Source organism: Prionailurus viverrinus, chromosome C2 (assembly GCF_022837055.1).
Source record: "Prionailurus viverrinus isolate Anna chromosome C2, UM_Priviv_1.0, whole genome shotgun sequence".
Classification (NCBI taxonomy): Eukaryota; Metazoa; Chordata; class Mammalia; order Carnivora; family Felidae; genus Prionailurus; species Prionailurus viverrinus.
Genome location: NC_062569.1, coordinates 83,636,292 through 83,658,171, shown reverse-complemented (window position 1 = coordinate 83,658,171; position 21,880 = coordinate 83,636,292). Strand labels below are relative to the sequence as shown.

The 21,880-nt window shown below is 38.2% G+C and overlaps 1 protein-coding gene across 2 annotated transcripts in view; it reads left to right on the top strand.

Annotated features, from left to right (window-relative positions):
• The window catches only part of FGF12 (fibroblast growth factor 12), a 580,425-nt gene that overhangs the window by 20,689 nt on the left and 537,856 nt on the right, over positions 1-21,880 (top strand). The window contains exons 1-2 of one of the 2 annotated variants that reach the window (XM_047875354.1): positions 1,049-1,091; positions 1,290-1,431. In XM_047875354.1, coding sequence (XP_047731310.1) covers positions 1,419-1,431 — 13 coding nt within the window. In that variant the 5' untranslated portion in view covers positions 1,049-1,091; positions 1,290-1,418. Of the gene's footprint in view, positions 1-1,048; positions 1,092-1,289; positions 1,432-21,880 lie in introns of those variants that run through there. The other variant, XM_047875356.1, reaches the window with a different exon arrangement.

Below are 21,880 nucleotides of genomic sequence, written 5' to 3'. Positions count from 1 at the left end.
AAATAAGACTTATACTTAAGGAGAGTATATTCTCTTAGGAGAATTTGGACTATTGGAAAAAAAAGATAATAAGTACCTACTTTTTTTTCCTATTAAACATTTTACAGATTAACTGTAGTGTGGGCTTTAACAAATATTCTGTTAGGAAAGTAGTGCTTCAAGGGATTGTGGCTTTGCAACCCTTCCCTAGAACCTCATATAAGACAAACACTCTTCCTCTGCACTTTTATAAAAATGATTATGGGTACAGTATTAAAGTGCGTATTATCAATAAGGTAACATCCCACCTTTGGGGACTTTGCTGCTTGGTAGATTGTTGAAAAGAAGCTAAAAAGAACACCTCACAAAGTCCTCAGTGGCTTTGTTGGGAGAACTTTAGAAGTGTTGGAGCCTGTTGATGGAACAATTTTGAGGTCAAGGCCAAAGAGATCTTAGGGAAGGAAGCAAACTCCGAGTCTGAGTAGCAGAGAAGCGGGAGAATATTAACCTTTAGTACCTCCATGATGACACCCATCTCATCCCCAAACAAAACAAAAACAAATAGGAGAATGCAAAGAGAAATATAAAGTCAGGGGAAGTGGGTAGAGGAAGGGGAAGCATACATCTGGAAAGTTACTGCAGCAAGTAGGAAGAGAACCCCAAACTGTGACCACTAAATAGGATTCATGAATCTCCTCTTCTCTCCCTTCTGCTTCTGAATAAAGCCATACCTAGCTCAGAGACCCTAGCCGCCTCTAAGGCTTCCGTAATCCATCCTGGAAAATCGTACGAAACTGATGCACAATCCCAATCCAATCCATTTTCTAGTTAGCAAAGGAAAATCCGGTCCGGCGTTTATTTTTAGCAGCGCTTCCCAGTGACCGAATGCTACAGCTCCTCAGCTAGGATAACTGAGGACCGTATTGGGGAGAGCGGCGAAGGGGGGGCGGGGGAGCGGGAGGCGGCGAAAGGGGAGGGGGGACGCCCTGCGCATGCGTGCCAGCGCCCATGCAAATCTGCTGTACATCCTGGGAGCAAAGTGGGATGATCTGTCACTACACCTGCAGCACCACGCTCGGAGGACAGCTCCTGCTGGCAGCTTCCAGACCCAGGTAAAAAAAAAAAAAAAAAAAAAAAAAAAAAAAAAAAAAAAAAAAAGAAAGAAACAAAAAAATCTGAGCGGGCACCATGCATGCATTTCAATACCAGATACGCGTCGCAACCCATCCCCTGTAGAGGCAATCTGCTGCTGCTAAGTGTCCTTTGGTGCCTGATTGCAGCTTCAAGGTTTAAGAAATCCCATCTTTCAGGAAGCCTGAGGGGAAGGAAGGAAGTACGGGCGAAATCATCAGATTGGCTTCCCAGATTTGGGAATCTGAAGCGGGCCCACATCTTCCGGCCAACTTCCATTGAACTTCCAGCACTCGAAAGGGACCGAAATGGAGAGCAAAGGTATGTGGTTGTCCCCATCGGGGGACTTCCCGCTGGGATGTGCGTGTGGCCAGGGCAGTCCTCAGCGAGGGGACTGCAGTGCTTGGGGAGCGAGCATCATACTAGGTCGATAGGAGGAGATGCTATGTCCGTTGCAGCACCAGGGGAGTGTGGCAGGAAGGCGACTTCTTTTTAACTCCCACAGCTTGGAAGACAGTGTTTAATACTCCATCAGTTGCGTAGTGAAGTGTGATGAGTTTTTTTTTTTTTTTCTTTTTGGGTGGGTGGGGGGAGAGTCTTTAGATGATGGGGGAGGAGAGATGTGTTGGTAAAGCAGTTTCTTTTCTGTAGAGTGGATGGGCTCAAATAATATATTTCATTTGCTTTAGGATTGCTGGCAGGCATGTTTGTATCTGATATACAGTAATGCATTGCTATTAAAAAATGTTTGGATTTCTTCACCCCCACCCCATAAAGATGGTATTTCTGGGCGTGTATGACCACATCCTACTGCATTTTGAATATATATCAGCAGACAAATTGGGTCTATTTGAAACAGTGTGCGTTAGAACTGACCTCTAAGGAGAACAGTGTATCAGAGTACTGCTTGGCTCCCAAGCGTGATGCATTTACTAGTTCTGGACATGTATATATTAATATTCTCCTCATAAGCAAATCTGCATACTATACACATACGAACTGGTAAATGAACTATAAAAATCAACTTGTGATGCCATATTTAACAAACAAAATGACTATTACAGTTGTAAGGCTGATTATCCTTCGGGTTTAACTCCATCTATGCAGGTTTCTTCCTCCTCCTCCTCCTCCTCCCCCTCCTCCTCCTCTTTCTCCTCCTCTTCCTCCTCCACCTCCTCCCCCTTCAAACACCCACCAGGTTGCAAGAACCTTGAGTGATGTGGTCAGATACCCAGTAGGAATATTGGATGTATTTAATTCTGGTGAAATCAGAAGAAATGATGTCAACTTTTATGAAACTATATTCATTACCCAGAACTCGAGAAGCTATATTTGAAACAAGGTTTTATTTTTAAACCAGGAATGTCAGTCATCGTGGCAATGTGCTCAGATCAGGGAATGGTGGGGGGTTACCTATTTCTGAGCTGACTAGTAAAAACAGAGTGTCGAACAATAGCAGGTATATGTTCAGTAAAGTATTTTAAGTATTTAATTAGAAGAGTTCAGTATTTGAACCTAGGAGAGTATTTACAGTATGAAAAGAACTGAATTAACATGGATTTACACTAGTTGGCAATTTTCAAATTAGACACATTATCTTTAGGATTTGCTGATGGGCATTTCTATGTTCAATAATGATGTACCTACATGAGAGAGTCCATGTCTCTTATATAGATGAGGCATATATTTATTAACTCTTGTGTAACCCGTTTTTAAATGAGAAGCCAGTTTTAACTCATAGAGATCTGTAATATTCTAGTTGATTATTTCTGGAACATAAGTTAACAACAGAGAGTATCATTTTACTCTAAAGCAGTTTTTTTTTTTTTTTTTGCACTTAGATGACACCTGCTATTTGGTTATTAAACTTTATTTGGCAAGGGTTCTGAGTAACACTTTTGCTTCCAATTTATATACTAATTTGTGATCCACCATATACAGAGGATGTATCTCTTAGTGATTGTTTTTTACTTCCCTTCTTTGCCCATAAAATATGCTACATGTCACTCAAAGTGCCAGGTGATTTATATCTCAGGTTGATAACAGTAGCGTTCTAGCCATTAAGTACTGCCAATCTTGGGAATTTGGAATGGAGAAAGAATCTCAGAAATGTATCTGAGAAGAATCAGGCCAGAAGTTGTATGCCAATCCAGATCGCAGTGATACAGGCATGATTCACAGCACTGACCCAAAGGCAATGAAGAATTTTGCCTTTATTGTGGTCGTTTTGCAGTGGTACCAAATTGCTTCAGGCACAAGACACAGTGAAAGTCCTTTTGCATTTAGTTCTTAGACTTCTTTTAAAAAACCGAATTAACCAGGTAGTGATCGTATTAAGAATGGCTAATTACTTACACATTAGCTTCACTTTCTAAGTTGAGGCAAATGGCACAGGAAAAATGGTAGCTAACTTGAAATTTTTATTATAGAAGAAAAAAAAGTATATTGAGAGAAGTATATCCATATCTCATTCTAATTGATGCATCTTTCATACTTTATGCTCTCATGCACAAACTTCCTTCCCCCGCAGATTTAAATCTAATTCTAGGAAGACATTCTCAAATGTAAGTACATATAATTTTCTTTTCTATTGGAAACTCTTTTAACATAGATTCAAAGAGTGTTACTGAATGATTCAGTTGAGGGTTCAAGAGTTCTTCATTTCAGAAAAAAAAATCTAATGGCCCAATTAATCTTGAATCTTGTTGCCAGCATTTGACAACCTTCACATTACCTCCAGCATTTGAAAACCTTTCTTAGAACACTTGTCCAGAGTCTCTAGCAGAACATCAGGTTACAAATAGGATAAAAATTTTTTGCTTCCTTATTACTTTGCATCACTTCCTATCATCCAGGGTAAGGAGGAGAGGAAAATAAATCAATTGACCTAGCAACCAATCATGATCTAATTTCAGTGATTTTTATGCACCATGATAATTAATATTGCCTCAAAGATTTGGGTTGGTTCACAGTCTGACCAGCTTTGACAGAATTTATGTCTTGCAGTGGTTCACAAACTTTGCTACACATTAGAATCATCTGGCATGCTTTTTAAACATCCTCATGCCTGGCCAAATCCCTACCACTGACATCAGAATGTTGAGGTGTAAGAGAGGCACAGGTATTTTTTAAAGATGCCCGGTGCAGCAATGTTTGGACACCACTAATTTGGATTCTTGATAATCAAAATGTGATTTGAAGACTAGCTTTTTAGAAGTACAGAATCTGGATTTTTATTCTAGGCTTACTGGACCAGAATCTGATTTTTAACAACATCCCCAGGTAATGTACATGCCCATTAAAGTTTGAGAAGCCTTGATTTAGAGTGACGCAAGAGGTTCTCTGTCCCTCTCTCTCATCTTCTTTTTGCCTTTTTCTGCCTGCACCACATCTTTTCTTTGTCTAGCTAGGTTCTAAACCTCCGGCTGGCATATTAGAAACACCTGTGGAGCATTTAAAGCATAAAGATGCTTAGGGCACACCTCTAGACATTCTGACTTAATTGGTTCCGGAGTGGAACCTGGGTGTAGGTATTTTTGAAAAGCTCCCCGGTGATGCTAATAGCTAGCCAGAATTAACCACTGGTCTAGGTCTTTGCTATTCAAGGTGTGGCCAATAGACAAGCAGCATTAGCATCATCTGGGAACTTGTTAGAAATTCAGAACGCCAGGCCCTATCCTAGACTTACTGAATCAACATGCATTTCAGTAAAATCTGCTGGTCATTTGCATGCACATTAAAGTGGGAGAAGCACAGGTCTAGGTCTTAGGGAACTGATTGTATCTAAGACTGCCACCTCCGTATAGAGAATGTGATATCCTCTAATCAGTACGGAAGCTCCTGGATATGTGGTCATGTTATAGGTCTTTGGTTGCTTTTGGAAAGAATGGGAATGAGATGGAAAAGACATTGCTTGTTTTATGGTTAGATCAGAAAATGGATTCACTTTTAAATACCCTCTCTGCTCTTCCTCAAGCCATTTAACTTTCAACCCCCGATTATCTTTGAACACTTATTCTGTAGGTCCATTCTGAGCTTCTGACAATATCCTGGTGTTAACCCAGGGTAGTGTGATATTAGACTGCTTAAATCAAGGTATGTCTTAGAGTGAATATTGCCTTAACCTCTTCCCATGGGCCTATGGCCCTGTTTAACTCCTTTCAGATTTATTTGATGTGCCCCTTGCTCCACAAAATCTTCCCTGACCTCCCTGACATCTAATTGGTATTTTGTTGGCATACTTTATGTGACCTAAGTATTGTTTGTCTCCCACATAATGCATTTCCTACAGTCAGCATTGCAATCTTTGTGTTCTTTATTTAAACAAGTATTTACTGAATACTGGCTATATTCTCAATGTGCCTGCTTCTGAGACTAAAAGAAAACTAAGATGCAGTCCCCAGTCTTAAAGATCTCCTTCTCATGACTCCACTAATAGACTAACCTTCCTGCAGGCATCATCTGAACTTCTTACACTCCTGCAGCTACCCAGCTGCCTGCTTCAGCTAAAACATTTTTGTTTACCATAGCGGAGTTCTGGTTACATATGTTGGCCTGAATGGCCTGACTTAGTTTACCATGCCATGTTCATGCATTCAGTAGAGAGTAAATCAAGAGAGGTGAAAGATGTTTGGGTACCAGAAACATCAGTTTGATTCCAGAACATAGAAGGCAGTGACCTGACCTGCTTTCTCTGTAGAGAACTGCACATGTATTCCCAGTGAAGATTCAACTCTCTTCTGGGTTTCACATCAACCATTAGAGTCGAACCAGGGGCATGAACCAATATATTTAAGGCACAGAACAGTTGTTTCTCTGAAACCAGAGTGACTCACTTTGTGGGAGAGAAGGGAAATGTATCTGTAGTAACTAGTGAGCAGATCTGGGAAGTGATTTTAAGAAAAGCTATTCCATGCTTTAAAAAAAAATCCCAAACTCTGAGGCCATTGTGGTGGGATAGGTAAAATATAATGCAGTAAAAAACATAACAATAGAAGAGGCATTGGGCATGAGATCCTTTTTGCTACCCCAGCTCTAATAAGTAACCTTGGGCAAATCATTTTCTTTCTCTTCTGAGTCTCATGATTCTTAGGTTGTAAAGGGAGTTCATTTCATTGAATTCAAAAGGTTTACTTAGTTGCTGCATTGTTCCAAGAGCATTGTTAAATGCAGGGTATGGGGATATAAATAGTGCATTGACTTGCCCTCTAGGAGCTTCCTTCTGTTCTGGAGACACATGAACAGACTCAGGAGCTGTTTATTTCCAACATCGTTATGTCTTTTCCTTATTCATTTTTCAGTGCTGGTGGTTGCCCAGAGGCTAGAGTATAAAGTCTTACAGTGATTAATGGCCTCTATAGGGACACTTGACATTCCACAGCAGCAGTGCCTACCTTTTGCTCCCCTTTTGGTTTATCTAAACAAAATTATTGTGTGGGGAAAACATCTGAACTCAAGCTAAGTATCTATTCTAAAAGCGGTCTGGCTGACCAGCTACCTTGCCAGTAACCTACTGTCTGATTTAGGCACTGATTGTCAGGTGTGTTAGCATCAGGAATGAGCCCAGAGGTGGCAGCAAGCAGTGCCACCCCTTACCTCTGTCTCTATGCCTTTAAGCTTCTGAAGTACTGACCCTATTAGGTATGCTGTCTTGTACCCATTACATGGACCAGTAGTGGTAAATTGGATTTTCTGACTTGTCACGTTTTAACTGCGGCAAATAACATTCATGAGACACTTTGTATTCTTTCTAGGGGCTTTTAAGACATATCATCTCCCTTCAAACCCTGTGATTAGGCATTTTAACTTCATTTTATAGATAGCAAAACCAGAGGCTCAGAAAGACTAAGTGACTTAGGCAACTCATCTTTGTTTCTCTGTGAAATAAGAATTACCGTACCCACCCCAAACCCCGCACTATAATATCATGATTATGAAATTAAACGCATACGAGTAAAGCATGCAGAGTTCTGTAGAATCACACTTAGTCTTTTGTTGTTATTAGATGTGTTTGTCTTTTCCCTAGAATGTGAGATCCTGGAGGGAAGGAATTGGTCTTTTGCTACCTTTGTAGTTTTAGAAGCCAATGTGTCGCATGGATACTCAACAAATCTTCCCCGTTGATTTCTGCAAAGGCTTTAATTTACTAAAAGGGATTTCTTCTGTGCTTAGTCTATATTTCTATAGTAACTCCTTGAACACCTGAATTTGTATCTGTTTTGCTAGGACTTAGTTGTGAGGCAGTTATATAATAATATCGTGTGGGTTTGGGGATGGGGATAGATTGGGTCAAGTATTACACCTTGAATGGTTTAAAATACAGACAGTGTAAAATCTGATGACTAATAGCATTCTCCATCAGGGGTGCACATCAAAATCATTGGGTATGCATGGTACACAGCACTGGGATATTTAAGAAGCACCTCAGATGGTTAGGGTGTGCATTCTCAATTAGGAACCAATAGATAAGCCATGGGGGGGGGGAATTCATATGAAAATATAACATGTACCTGAGTCACTCATCAGGAACACTACAGGACTCCCACTGCCTGGATCTTGACTATTATTATCTTAAGTGTTAAGAGAGTGTGACACATAGACAAGAGACCTAATTCCTGTACTATAGGCTTGGGATAGAAAATAGACAGGTCAATAGACTGTGGGTGTCTGAGGCTAAGAAGACACATCGTTTCCCCCAATTATCTTCATCTCTGCATTAGCATCCTTGCACTTAGAACATGGTGGATTTTTTTCCCAGGATCTATGTCTATAGTTCTAATTTTAGTTTGCTCTTCTCTCCAGTTACTTTTTCAAACAATCTCTGTCTCCTTGTCTTTGGGAATGTGGGATTCCCACCCCAGAGGAGGCCATGGTATTTCGCTCCTGTGATACAATTGAGGGTACCTTGGAAGAAGTCCCAAAGGACACCTGTTGCTCCTCCACAGACCCTTGTTCTTTTCCCCTTTTTTACAAATCATAGACTGGCTTCTTAACTGAGACAAACCCCATCACCAGTGATTCAGAGAGTGCAGATAATCGAAAGTGGACTTTAAACTATGCAAAAGAAGGATTGGAAGTTGTTATTTTGTAGTTGGGGTTTTTGTTGCTCTCCTCATTGTGGATTGCCACTAGCCTGAGAAGCAGCCCAAAGGGAGGGGACTGCAAAAAAACAAACTCAGAAGCTTTTACAGGCCATTCAGAAGATAACTAAATGTATCAGATTCCCTTTACCAGAAGGTAGGAGGAAGCAGCAATGCCAATCTGCCAATAATGTGTCCATCTCTTCCTACCCCATTCATTCTTACAGTTATCACCCGTGTGAAATGGTTTTTCTTGAACCCTTAAATACTGATAATATTCAAACAGGTGGAGCAAACCTCAACACACGGCAAATTGGGACATTCTTTTTCAACTTTTTGGAAACCAAAAACCTAGATATGTTTCTGGCTTTAAAAAAAATGACATAATCATTCTAATTGTTAACATCTAGAAAGTTTAAAATTAAATTATTTGAGCAGTTTTCTTCTAAGGCACTTCTTTCATTTCAAAATATTTTTAACATTTCTAGTACTATTTAAAATTGAATTTGATTTGCTTCTTTTTCTCTTCTGGGATTTAAAGGAGAAGTATTTGCTTTGTGTCAAGAGAAAGGTTGCCATGCAAATAATGCTTCATTTGCAAGTCTACAAATGATTTAAAAGGAGATGACATAGGTACTTTTTACCTGTGGACTTTGCATTGGCATCAGCATAAAAAAGCAAAGTGATGATGCAAATAGAGCAAAACCCTCAATAATACTGAGGCAAGGGAGACAACTAAAGCAATTTTAAAACAAGGCAGTTGGTTGATTTATTTAATAAGCAGTACTTATTGATTACCTAGTATGTGTTTGCATTCTCTGAGTTTTTCAAACTGGGGCATGCACACTAAAGGGATTGCAAACTGATGTGATCCACTGAGGCACAGAAAACATGCTGCATGTTCTGATGAAATAAAACTAAAACCATGAAACAAACTCTTAACAAACTGCGGATTGATGGAGGGAGGTGAGAAAATGGGTTAAATAGGTGAGGGGGATTCAGGAGGGCACTTGTGATGAGCACTGGGTGTTGTATATAAGTGATGAATCACTGTATTTTACACCTGAAACTAATATTATAGTATGTTAACAATCTTGAAACAGTAAATAAATAAACAAATAAATAAAGTACTTTAATTAAAAACACACAACAAAACTAATATTGGGCTAGATGCTAGAAAACCTCCCTTCAGGTTCTAGTCCCTGTATTCAGTGGAAGAACTGGGGAATAATCTCTTCCATCTCTTCTCTGGAGCTCAGGGTCCTAAGTCTTTTTTTTTTTTTTTTTTTTTTTAACTTGATTTGCCTATTGTTTTCTATTTTCTTATTACAGAGAAACTGCTTTTTCAGCTACTTTGTGTTCTTCCTTTACTTGGTCCTGTTTAGACTTGACGTCTACGGAAAATACAACGGGGTGGTCATTACTACCACATTAATTTTTAAAGACACACTATAGGTCTGAGCTAGATTTTTAATACTGTGAGTTGTGTGACTGACATTGCTAGGTCTATTGCTGAGTTGAGCAATTTATTTGGTTCCAAGTGAGAAAGGACTAAGATGAGGAGGTCAATTGCTACTTGGCTGGCATTTGTAGATTGCATGATTATGACCACATATAGGCCCAGGTATGTCGGAACTGAGTGGGGGCTGCGGGAGCCTTGTGGCAAAGACCCTGGCTGGGGAATCTGAAGATTTGGATTGAATCCTGCTTCCTGCCCCAACTGTTAATTTAGAGTTGCGCTGTCTTTGTTTCTTCATCTGTGAAACAAGGGTGGATTAGAGGCAAGATTCATTTCATCTCTGGGATTGTCAGAACCAGCATTTGTGAGGTATTTATGTAGGTACCACAGTGGATAAATTCTGTTTAAGGATTTATGGTTGGTGCCTTGGTCTCCTATTTCTTTGGCTATCTGAGTGACATTTTCTCAACAGATTGTATGTTATGCTTTTTTTTTTTTTTATCCTCACACGGGTCTTCTTTACAATTAAGATTAGTTTATTTATAAATCAGTCATATGTGAAGTTGATTTGGTAGATACGGTTTTCTCCTTTCTCCCACCCTAACCAGCACCTCACCCCTAAAAAAAGGAAAGACAAACAGAATAATGCCAAGAAACCCAAGTGCTGAGTGTCTTACTGACGTAATAGAAGGAGATTTGATTTTCTTATAGCTCTCAATCAGCAGTAATATATTATTAAAAAATAATTGCGCTCAGTCCTTCAGTCTTCAAACAATTAAAAAACTGATAACTATCTCTTCTGATATTTGATTAGCTACAGATCATTTCAGATAGAAGATACATTTTCACTTCCAGATGAAAGTTATCCAAAGTCTAAGAGTTTCATGGTTAATAAGCTGAATTTCTTGAACGCACCAAGAATGAAATACAGTGATGAGGTGGAAATTTGACAGCCATTAACATGTTTATGAACATGAGTTACAATCAGAAATACTTGTGATATGATGATCCTTATAAAAAACAGTGATGTGGTTATATGTACTGATTTCATTAATGTAGAATTTGTATGTCCATGGGCAAAGAGTAGATTGTAATTTGCAAAAAAGTGGCAATATTTGGGTAATGCTAATTGAATTATGAATGGATTTTTCCCCATTTTCAAAATTTTCACCAATATTTAAGTTTCTTGTTGTTGTTGTTGTTGTTAATAAAGCATAGGTACACTGGGTGTTGGGTTCAGTGATAATCTTTTAAACAAATCTACTCAAACTGAACTCAAGCAAATCCATGCTTCATGGTTTTATGCTTTATTCATGTGAGACATTGAAAGGATATTTGAAGAGATAATTGCCTTTTGAAATAATGTTAATGTAGTTTTTGCTATGTACCAAGCACTGTGTTTTACTGTATATTGACTCATTTAATCCTGATAACAATCCAGTGATTCAGGCACTATTGTTGTTCCTATTTTAGGAAGTAAAAAAACCAGGGATAGAGACTGTAAGTAACTTTCCCAGATTACACAGCTAGTAAGTGGCAGACTGGCTTTATCATCTGTGAGTTTAACCCCTACTGAAAGTCGAAGGCATATTTTGCTCTAGTCTGGTGAGTCTAGACTTATCTTTGTTATTGAAAACTAGCCCATCTTTGCACACACATGTTAAATGTGTACATTTTATTAAGTTTTAGGATGCCTGATCTCTGTAGGCTCAGTCTCCCCCAAGCTTCGGGCCAGTGAGAGTAGACTTGGGGCATCACTGGAAGTTTCTGCCTGGTATCAGGTGGGTATGAGAAAGAGTCCTTTGTTCTTGTATGCCTTCTGTTGACTTCTAAACCCAATGGCTTAACTAACCATGGGGTTACAATTACCATTTTTTATTTTTATCTCACCTCCAATAGCTGTCCTGCATATCTGGGAAGCTCAGTGGTATGGTAGAAAGATTATAAGGCTTGAAGTCAGGGGCTCCTGGGTGGCTCAGTCGGGTGAGTGTCTGACTTCAGCTCAGGTCATGATCTCATGGTTCGTGGGTTCAAGCCCTGTGTCGGGCTCTGTGCTGACAGCTCAGATCCTGGAGCCTGCTTCAGATTCTGTGTCTCCCTCTCTCTCTCTGCCTCATCCCCGCTTGTGCTCTGTCTCTGTCTCTGTCTCTCTCTCAAAAATAAATAAACATTAAAAAAAAAAAGACTTGAAATCAGACATAACAACTAGCAACTTGTTAATCCCTATGGCTTGAGCAGGATTTGTCTCTGTGTCTTTGCCTCCTCATCTGTACAATGGCTGTTTCAAAATTGATGGGGCAAGGAAAGAAAATATATATAAAGAACCAAGTCTAAAATCAGTAGTCAATAATAACAGCTGTTGCTGTTGAGGTTATTATTTGATCCTTAGGCTTACACCTTCCTCTTTTCCTGAATGGGGCTGGATTCTTGTCTCAAACTCCTAATTATTACCTTAGCTTTGTTCCATAGAACTAGATGCAGCTATTGGTGTCCTTAATACCGCATGAACATTCCTGATACATGACAGGATTCCTACTTGATGCTGGAAGCTGCTACCTTTCTTACTCTTAATGACACATTCCTTCCTTTTTCATCATTCTCCTCCTCCTCCTTTGACATGAGGTGTAATGGATCTAGAATTGGTTCCATTCCTCCTCACTCTTCTTTAGACTGCTAACCTTGCTGCCCTCAGTGGTTTTCTCCTTTATCCTGCCTAACTCCAATTTACTCATTTTTCTTTTGTTGGAGCCACCAGAATGCCATGCAACAATGGTATATTGTTCCAAACCATAGTTTTCAAGACATAGTGTTTATATCATGCTATAAAAATTAAAGAGTAGTGACACTGATTGGTTAATCCATTGATCTGCTTGATCAGAATTTTACTAATTTGTCCCCATTGTCTGACCTAAAATGCGGTCCAGTTTCCTCAGCTTGTGTAGACAAGCTAAACTTCTCTTGTACCTTGTTATTGAGTATAGAAATAAATGTGTATTTTGCTGATATTTGAGGAATGTCAAAATAAGGGATCATGGGTAGCATTGTCATGAGGAAAACATATAGCTTAAAAGAGTAAGATTATGTCTAAAAAATCACCCCAGTACAACCACATCAGTTAGTTAGTTAATACAAAGTTTTTATTAATAATGTAAATAAATAATACATGTATACAAATAATGTATGTTTGGAAGTGTCCATTTATCCATTTCTCTGTATCACGCACATTGGTTGCCATTGGGATTAAAAATGGAAAAAAGACCTTTTCTGACCTCACGAAGACCTTATAGACAAACTTTTGAAGGTAGACACAAGCAGGAGTCTGGGAAGAGCTGACTGCTGGTGATGCATGTGAAAATTTAGATTAAAATTTAAATTTACTCTTAATATCACATCTTCTGTGTGGATTGCTCTGGCTAGGTGTTATAGGACAGAGACCAATGATTATGACAAGGTTTATACCCTTTGCTATTATACCAGATACAGAAATATAATCCATGAGAACACAGAGAAGGGAGTTGGCATTTGAGTTTGGTCTTGCAGAAGGAATGGAACTGACATATTGTAAAACTATTCCAGGCTGATGGAATAGTATAATCAAAGGTATAGATTAATTGGCAAACATGTTACAACTTGGAAAACATTAAGTGGTTGGTTAATTCATTCATCTAGCAAATATTTGTTATGCTGGATACCGTTCCAGGATACTGTTCCACTGTACTGAATATAGTAGTGAGAAGACAAAGTCCCCACCCTCATGAAGCAGGTAGGTTTGGGGACACGAAACAGTGAATGATGAATCATGAAAGATTAGGGGAAATTGTGGAGGCCTGTTACAAATTACATAATGTAGATGATGATAATGTACATTTAAAACATTAATTAATATAATTATCTTTAAAAATTAGATTCCCAGGGCTTTTAGAGTATAATTCTACTTGCAAAGCTTCAGTTATTCCCTTGCTTTTCAAGAAAACATCCACTTTACAAAGCAAGGCATACCTATAAACATACTGCCATGGCCAGAGAAAATACTGTGATCCAGTATTTTACTCTATGACTTTTGCCAGTCTCTGATGCTAAGACACTTCCCTTGCTTAATGGAACAGTGAATTTCACTTCTGGTCACTTTTGGCTTTCAATCCCCTGAAATTTTTGCATTGCAAGTTACAAATTGGTATTTAGGAGAAAGGTCCAGAGAATCATTTTGAAATGTGTCAGGTTCAAAAACCATACCTTGAAGGTCTATAAATTATTATCAAGTCTCAGAATTATGATTACAGGGCACAAATGACACAAGTACTAATATACGTGTATTTTGCAACTATGTTATATCAGACTCTTCAAACTCTCCTACCCTTAATATATGAAGACTCATGTAAGAAATATGTTTGACTTAAACCTTACCATCACTCTTTCAATGGCATATTTTGTTTTTCTAGCTATCTTTCTTTAGGGAAGATAAGGAAGTTAAAAAGAGTAGTTTCTGAACCCAATTCTGTTTTTGATTTTTGTCTGTACATTTTCTATGTGAAGAAATTGGGCAAGGTTCCTAAATCTCCCTAGCTATGGATTTTATCATCCATATAATGGTGCTAATAATAGTATCTATTAAAGGAGATGTTTTGAGGATTAAATGAGATGACATATTAAAGTGTTTACTACACTGCCTGGCATATAGGAAAGACTCAACAAAACATAGCTATGATTAAATATCTCAAAACTGCCTCATTATAACCTCTGGTACAAAATTATAGCCATGCCTTTTGCTGAGTCTGATGGATTCATGTTTGCTTAGTTATTTAAATGAATTCCAAGCATAGTATTCCAGTCTGAACTTTTAGTTGTAACTCAACATAGAGCTGCAAAATACAGTAACCCCTCAAAGATACCACTTTTGGATCAAAGTTTTCAAACTGTTCCAGGAAGACACTTCCTGTCAAATTGGACAGCGACAATCAATGGTTGGAATCTAGAATACCATCTTATATAGAGAAGGTCTCATCCTGGCTGGTGAAAGATTTATGAACAAGATTTCGAAATTGAAGGTCAGCAGATGATTTTCATCTAATAGCCATAAGGAGCAGTTAGACAGATGGCAAAGACAGCCTTGTCTTTTCTCTGAGCAACCTCTTTTGATCTTGACTGGCCATGAATCATGTCTCAGTGAGGAGGTGAGGGTGTTGGGAGCAGGCTGCAGCCTCCTAAGATACTCATTCCTTTAAGAATGTTTCTGGAACAAAAGAGTTATAAAGACAATCCCTCATGAATAAAATTTGAGGTGATTTCTTCCTTTGCTTTTTTTTTTTACTTATTATTTTTGTCACAGTTCTAGAAAGCGTATTATTCAAGATAGTTTCTTGTCTCCTCCCTCATTTTTTTTCTCTTCAGAAACAATCACTTTCAACTTTTTGATATTTATTCTCATATTCTAAATAATGTAATATTCTTGCTGCCTCTCAATTTCTCAGATCTGTTGTTGATGTCCTGCCATGGAAATGAACTTTCCATCTCTTTTCATGATCACATTCTCACCCTTACAGGCATCCTTCTAGCCTGCCATCTTCCCAAGGCTGTTACTTTGTTACTTTGGTTAGATCGGGTTTTAGTAGTTAATTATTATGACCTGGTAAATACTTTTTATGACTAACCAAGTTAAACTATCATTACTCTTCCTTTCCTCTTAAGATTTTGTGTTTTTTCTCTGATTGATAGCTGTCTTGTTTCTTTGTTTGCTCAGCTCTCTGTGTACTTTTCACTATTTAACTACAGGTCTCTCTGCCAGTGTTCTGAATCTCATCTCAAGACATTCAGTTGTAGAGATAATTCTATCAAGGTCATCTTCTTGAAGTGATCTCTCTCAGTACTTTTTGACTTGATTCTACATGTGCTCTTTTCCTTTGATGCCCTGTACATGGGTTTGATTTTGGAATCTTCCTTTCCATCACCATGGAAAATCTCTGCAGGTCTCTTTGTTTTGATCTCTTGTTCTCCTGTATCCTCTGTATTCTTCTCTCCCTTATTTTGGGGGAATAAATTTTCCAGTGACTTCCTGAAAAAAAAAAAGATACATAATAGTTAAACTTGAAATATCTGAAATATCTTTGTGATATCTGAAAATACCTTCATTCTTTCTTCATATTTGAATAATAATTTGGTAAAGAATTTTAGATTGAAAATCATTTTCCTGAAATGGCACTGCTATAATATCTTTTTTGTCTTTCACTTTGGTTGTTCTGGTCTGATGCCATTCTGATTCTTTGTTTTTTGAACAGACTGATTTTTTTTCTCTTTGAAAACTTACAGGATCTATTCTTTTTGGCTGAGTTCAGAAACTTTATGAAGATTTGCCTTGTTGTGGTTTAATATTTACCCATTATGCTGGGCACTTATCAGGCTTCCTTAATATGGAAACTCATTCTTTACATCTAGAAAACTTTACTGAATATTTTTTTCTTGGTAATTTCTTCTTCTGCCCCTCCTCGTTCTCCTCCTTTGTTATTGTTCGATTCCAGCTTTTTGGAAATCTTATTACTTAGATATTGATATCCTGAATTTCTTATTTGATGTTTTTATTTTTCATATATTTTATCTTTTATTTTCCATCTCTTCTGCATTTTTCCCTATTCTCTAGGTGATAGACTCAATTTTATCTTTTAATCTTTCTGTTATTTATTTTTGAAATTTCTGGTATCAGACTTTTAGTTCCAAGATCCTTATTTGTTGCTTTCCTTTGAATGTTTGATTTTAAATTATGCTGTCTTGTTTCGCTAAGGCAATATTTTCTAATACCTTGTTAAGGATAGTAATGCTATGTTTTTCAGAAGTTTTCATCTCCTTCTATAGCCATTGTTTCCAGTTAGCTTTTTTTAAATTCCTTGCTTTAACTTTTCTCTTTCATGTTAGAGAGTTTTTACCAATATTTTTTATATTTGGTTGCCCCTTCCAAAGTGTGGGGGGCTCAAAAGGTTACTGGAAGGAATCTCTGTGCATATGGATGGGCTTATTGAAATGATCTCAGTTATAGGGTAATCACAGTGGGCTGCTCACTGTGGAGCTCCTGATTCAGTATCTTTAGGTCTTGCCTCTTAATATTTACAAGTTCCCCAAAGACTGTTTTTCTCCTGCCTGGATGACAAAGATGTGGCTGCTGGAATTATGTGGGTCTCAGCAATCAGCATATACACATTCACTTAATCTCCCAGTTTTCCATGTGGTTCTACCCATTGTATGGGGAGCTTCTGTTCTATTTTCTACAAGGAATAAATCTCCAGTCTTCTACTGGGATTGGGGAGGGTAGGTGTCTGGATGTTCACTGTTTAGGAAAAGGTTTGAGGTTATAATTCCTTGTTAAAAACAAACTTTACACCAATACTGCATATTTTACCCCACACCCCATTCATTGTATTTCTTGAGAAACCTCATGCTACCACTGTTTGAACTTTTGAAGATTCTGTAGTCTGAGTTAGGTTGCTTACGGTCTTTCCCCACTGCCCACTTAGAATTAAGCATTCTCAGGTCTGCTAAATCCTTTATATCTTCATTAGCTTGTTTCCTCTTTCTGAAATTTAGTTGTTGTGATCTTGTCTCACTTTTGTTCCATCTTCATAGATTTCCCCCTCTCTCTCACACATACATACACACATTTATTGTACTTTTTTTTTTTTTATTTAAAAAAAAATTTTTTTTTTCAACGTTTATTTATTTTTGGGACAGAGAGAGACAGAGCATGAACGGGCAAGGGGCAGAGAGAGAGGGAGACACAGAATCGGAAACAGGCTCCAGGCTCTGAGCCATCAGCCCAGAGCCCGACGCGGGGCTCGAACTCACGGACCGCGAGATCATGACCTGGCTGAAGTCGGACGCTTAACCGACTGCGCCACCCAGGCGCCCCACATTTATTGTACTTTTATTGGTGTTTCAAGTAGGAATGAAAGTAAAAGCTTGTGTTCATTTTCCCCATCTTTAGCCAGAAGTTTCTTTACTTTTGAAAGATGCTCTTGCACAAAGATAATCTCAGCTCAGAGGTGCTGGAAACAGCATTTTGTGGAATTTTCACAGCACTCTGGCTGGTTTCTCCTTTTTATTCAACATACTTAGATTGTCAGACATCAGGGTCACGGAAGTAGTCGAACTTCTTGTGAGAAACCAACATGTAAATACCTTAAAAGAATTACAAGATTAAGAAAGGTACCAAGATTATGACTAAATTATTTTTTGAGATGCCTTGACATAGTAATTCATTTATTTTTCCACTGCTTGGGCATATATTGGACACTTGTTCTGAGTCATGCATTGCCATACATTGGCAAAACATTGAATAAGAGATTGTATGTGACCTTGTAAGCCTTCCACACTAGCATGGAAGACAGACACCATTGCTCAAGATGCAATGTGGTAAATGCTGTAATGGAGTTATTAACAAGTGCTAGAGATTCTAAGGGGTGGGATTGAGTAAGTCCACCCTCAAATTCATGATTGGCAATTTGTCTCAGCTCTCACAGTTCAAGCAATAATTTCCAGAAAAATCCTCTTGCCAATTCATAACTGGCAAAGTTACTAATTTTCCAGCACTGTAGAAGAGTCTTCATGGTCAGAAGGGACTTTAAAATTCATTTTAAGATCTTCATTTTACCTGGAAAAACTGAGGCTAAGAGGAAAAAAAAGGCTCAATCCCAATGAAGTCAGGACTGGAACTCTGATTTTTTTTTTATTCCTCTACTAAATATCTATCCACTAACTCCTATTGATTCCCTACCCTATCTCTAAATAGGATTAACTTTTTTAACTGGTGGCTCTAAGTTTCAAAGATAGGGAAGTATCAGTTTTGAAAACCCCTGAGGATTTCTTTTAAAAGAGCATTTCAAATGAAGGAGCTCTGCTTTGGACATAGGTATGAAACTCCAAACTCTTTCGTGTAATGTTAGAAAGACAGAAAGCTTGGAGTTGTCATTATTTCGTTTGAAAGCAGGGCCACTCTGGATTAATGGAAGAAACTGGAAGAACAGGGCTCTTTTTATTTGCACAGATTAATATTGATTGAATTTAAACTCACCTATCAAATTCAGGGGTGATTCCCAAATGAAGCCCTGGTTATGCCATTTTGCAACATATTTTTGAGAGTTTTCCATGTTTACATTGTCTCAAAAGCACACAACAGATGTATAAACATAGACTTTAAACATTTTGGAGAGGCGGAGAATGTTGTCTTCAATGAACACTTAAGAATGTAGTGCATTCTGTTAAATTTATGGTTTTGTAACTTAATTAACTATTAGCAAGTGGTGTGTTGTGGGAAAGCTAAGACCTATAAAATATACTGCTGAATAGTCAGTTCCTTATCAGTAATATAATACTAACAATAATTACATTACTCATTAAAAACAAAACACAACAACTTGAAAGAGATCTTATCATATCTTCCCAAAGGACATTAACTTTTTATATCTACAAATCATTAGATTATAAATTTCTCAGTGAGGTTTGTCTTGGGCCTTCTTCGGTTGAGAAAGGTCTTTCCTTCCTCTGGCCCTCTGAATGTTCCTGCAGTGCTGATTTCCTTCTACACTATAGTTTCTTTGAGTCCATGACCAGGCTCGTCATCTAGGCTGTGAGCATCGGGAAGGGAAAGAATATGTCTTTCTTCTTTGTTTGGCACATATTAACTTGACAGTAACTTGGCACATACTAAGTATACAATAGAAAGTTACCTGAATAAATAAAAATATAAAGCCCTTGATATGTAATATTTACTTATTTGATTTTCATAACTTTTTCCATTGTATCCTGGGTATAAAGTAGCTAAAGACTCAGAACTGACACTCAAGCACCTCATAGCCTCCACTGCCCCTTCTTTCTTTTTTGAACGGCACTCAGATTTCACCCTGAGCTCAGATCCAGCCTCTAAGTAATGGGTCATCATCACTGTGACCTAACTTCCAGTAGCCGGTAGGAAAGAACTCTCAGTCTTCATCCTTTAGAAATCTGGTAAGGCATAAAAACTTCCTCCCCCACCTTGTTAGAAGCATTTTTCTCCCCTGCTGTGTTTCTTTTTTTCTTTTTAAAGTTTATCTATTTATTCTGAAAGAGAGAGAGAGGGGGGGGCGGGAGAGAGAAAGAGAGAAAGCGCACAAGGGAAGGGCAAAGAGAGAGAGGGAGAGAGAAACCCAAGCAGGTTGTCAGCACAGAGCCCAATGTGGGCTCAAACACAACCACGAGATCATGACTTGAGCTGAAATCAAGAGTCAGAAACTTAACCGAATGAGCCACTAAGGTGTCCCTTTTCCACTGTTTTTAAAAATGAGAAACAAAATAGTGTCTTCTCTGTCCTTCTCATCCTGTACGGTGGGGAGTGGCATGATTCATTATTATCTGTGCATATACCTTGTCATCAGTCCCTGTGTCCCCCTTCCTCCTGTTAGGGCTGGGATGTACTGCTCTTGTCAGCTCCCACGAAGACTTCTCTGAACACTTCCTCACATTCTACTCTTGTCCTTAGTTACAGCCCTGACCTCAGCGACTCTGGGGGTACAGATTGTACTTCTTAGGATCTTTCGTGAGTGCCACCAGAGAAACTATTATATTGGTTCAAAGGGTGGCCACGACTATCTTAACATGTTTTTCAAGATACCCCAGGATTTCTACTTTTTGGAAGGTTGAGGATGGAAGTGTTTTAGTTCCTTAACCTTAAAAGCAGGCGCTGAAATAAGCAGGTAATGAAGGTCTTCCTTGTCCTTGTTGTCTAAATCACTTTGCTGGACGTGCATTTCAGTGACTGTCCTGTCCTTTTTCTCAATTCATTTATTACCTTTGCATGGGTTATTCATCTGGTTAGTGTTAAAATTCTTTCAAATTCAGCCTGCATTTATTTATTTATTTATTTAGTTAGTTAGTTAGTTATTTTTCACAAAGGCTTCACAAAGTTACTGAGTCAGGCCCTTTAGAATTGTGGCTTCATAGGGTACAGATGAGGATCATAATGGAATAATTCTTTTTCTTTGATTGATTGTATCTGTGGAACAGAGATTGATATGGATTTATGTATGGAGAATTAAATTTGTCATAAGAAAGCGTGCATTCAAATTTAGCTGTGTGACCTTGGACATATCACTTTACCTTCCTGGACCTTAGTTTACTGTAAATGGAAGTAAATCCTGTCTCTGGGGTTTTGGAAGGATTCAAGGAGAGAGAGTCTATGTAAAGTATATAATACTATATAAATGCAAGTTGTTATTAATAGAGGTCTGACTATTCCCAATTGTTTCTGCTTGGTCAGTTAGTTCTGGATGAATAAATCGGAGAGGACAGGAAGGAAGGAAACAACACTGAGCTAGGAGTCGGGTGATCTGAAGGCCCTTCTGGTATTCAGCACTCAGTCACTGACTTGATGTGACCTTGGCAAAGTCACTTTACCTCATGCACTTCTGTTGCGTCATAGGTAACATGAGGTGGGCTGAAGAAATGATGATCTAGACACTGTCTTCCAGTTTAAAAAAGTCGAGAGTGTTTTTTGAGTCTAGTTAATAAAAGATTATTATCTCTTTGAGAGTATCATTATGTTTATGTTACTAAATCAGAAGCCTTACCAATTATGAACCCAAGTGATGTATTTTGAATATATGTTTTTAAGGAATTCTTTTACAGAAAATGCCAAAGCTTAATTTCTTTTTTTTTAATTTTTTAAATGTGTATTTATTTTTGAAAGAGAGAAGAAACAGACCACAAGTGGGGGAGGGCAGAGAGAGAGGGAGACATAGAATCAGAAGTAATCTCCAGGCTCTGAGCTGTCAGCACAAAGCCCAGCACAGGGCTCCAACTCACTGAGCCGAGGACACTCAACCAACTGAGCCACTCCCAGGCACCCCACCAAAGCCTAATTTCTTAGGCACCAAAAAAGAATGATGGAATCTCCTATCTACTGAGTGTTTCTATTGTGTCTGGGAGGAATGTGTATATTTAAAGAGGAGGCTAAGTATTAAGAAGTGAAATTCTGTGTGAGAAATCAATTATGTCTGCAAATGCTTAAAACACATTTTGTTGTGAAATATGCTCTAATATCTTTACTTTTTTGTCCTTCATTCAACCAAAAAAAATATTGAGTATTTGTTAAAAATACTATGCTAAGCACTCTAGATTCACAAGTGAGTAAGGTAATTCCTATTAGAAAGGATAGTTGATCTGGAGTAGAGAAGAGTATGTGTTAAAAATTATGAGAGAATGAAACAAGGTTCTAAGA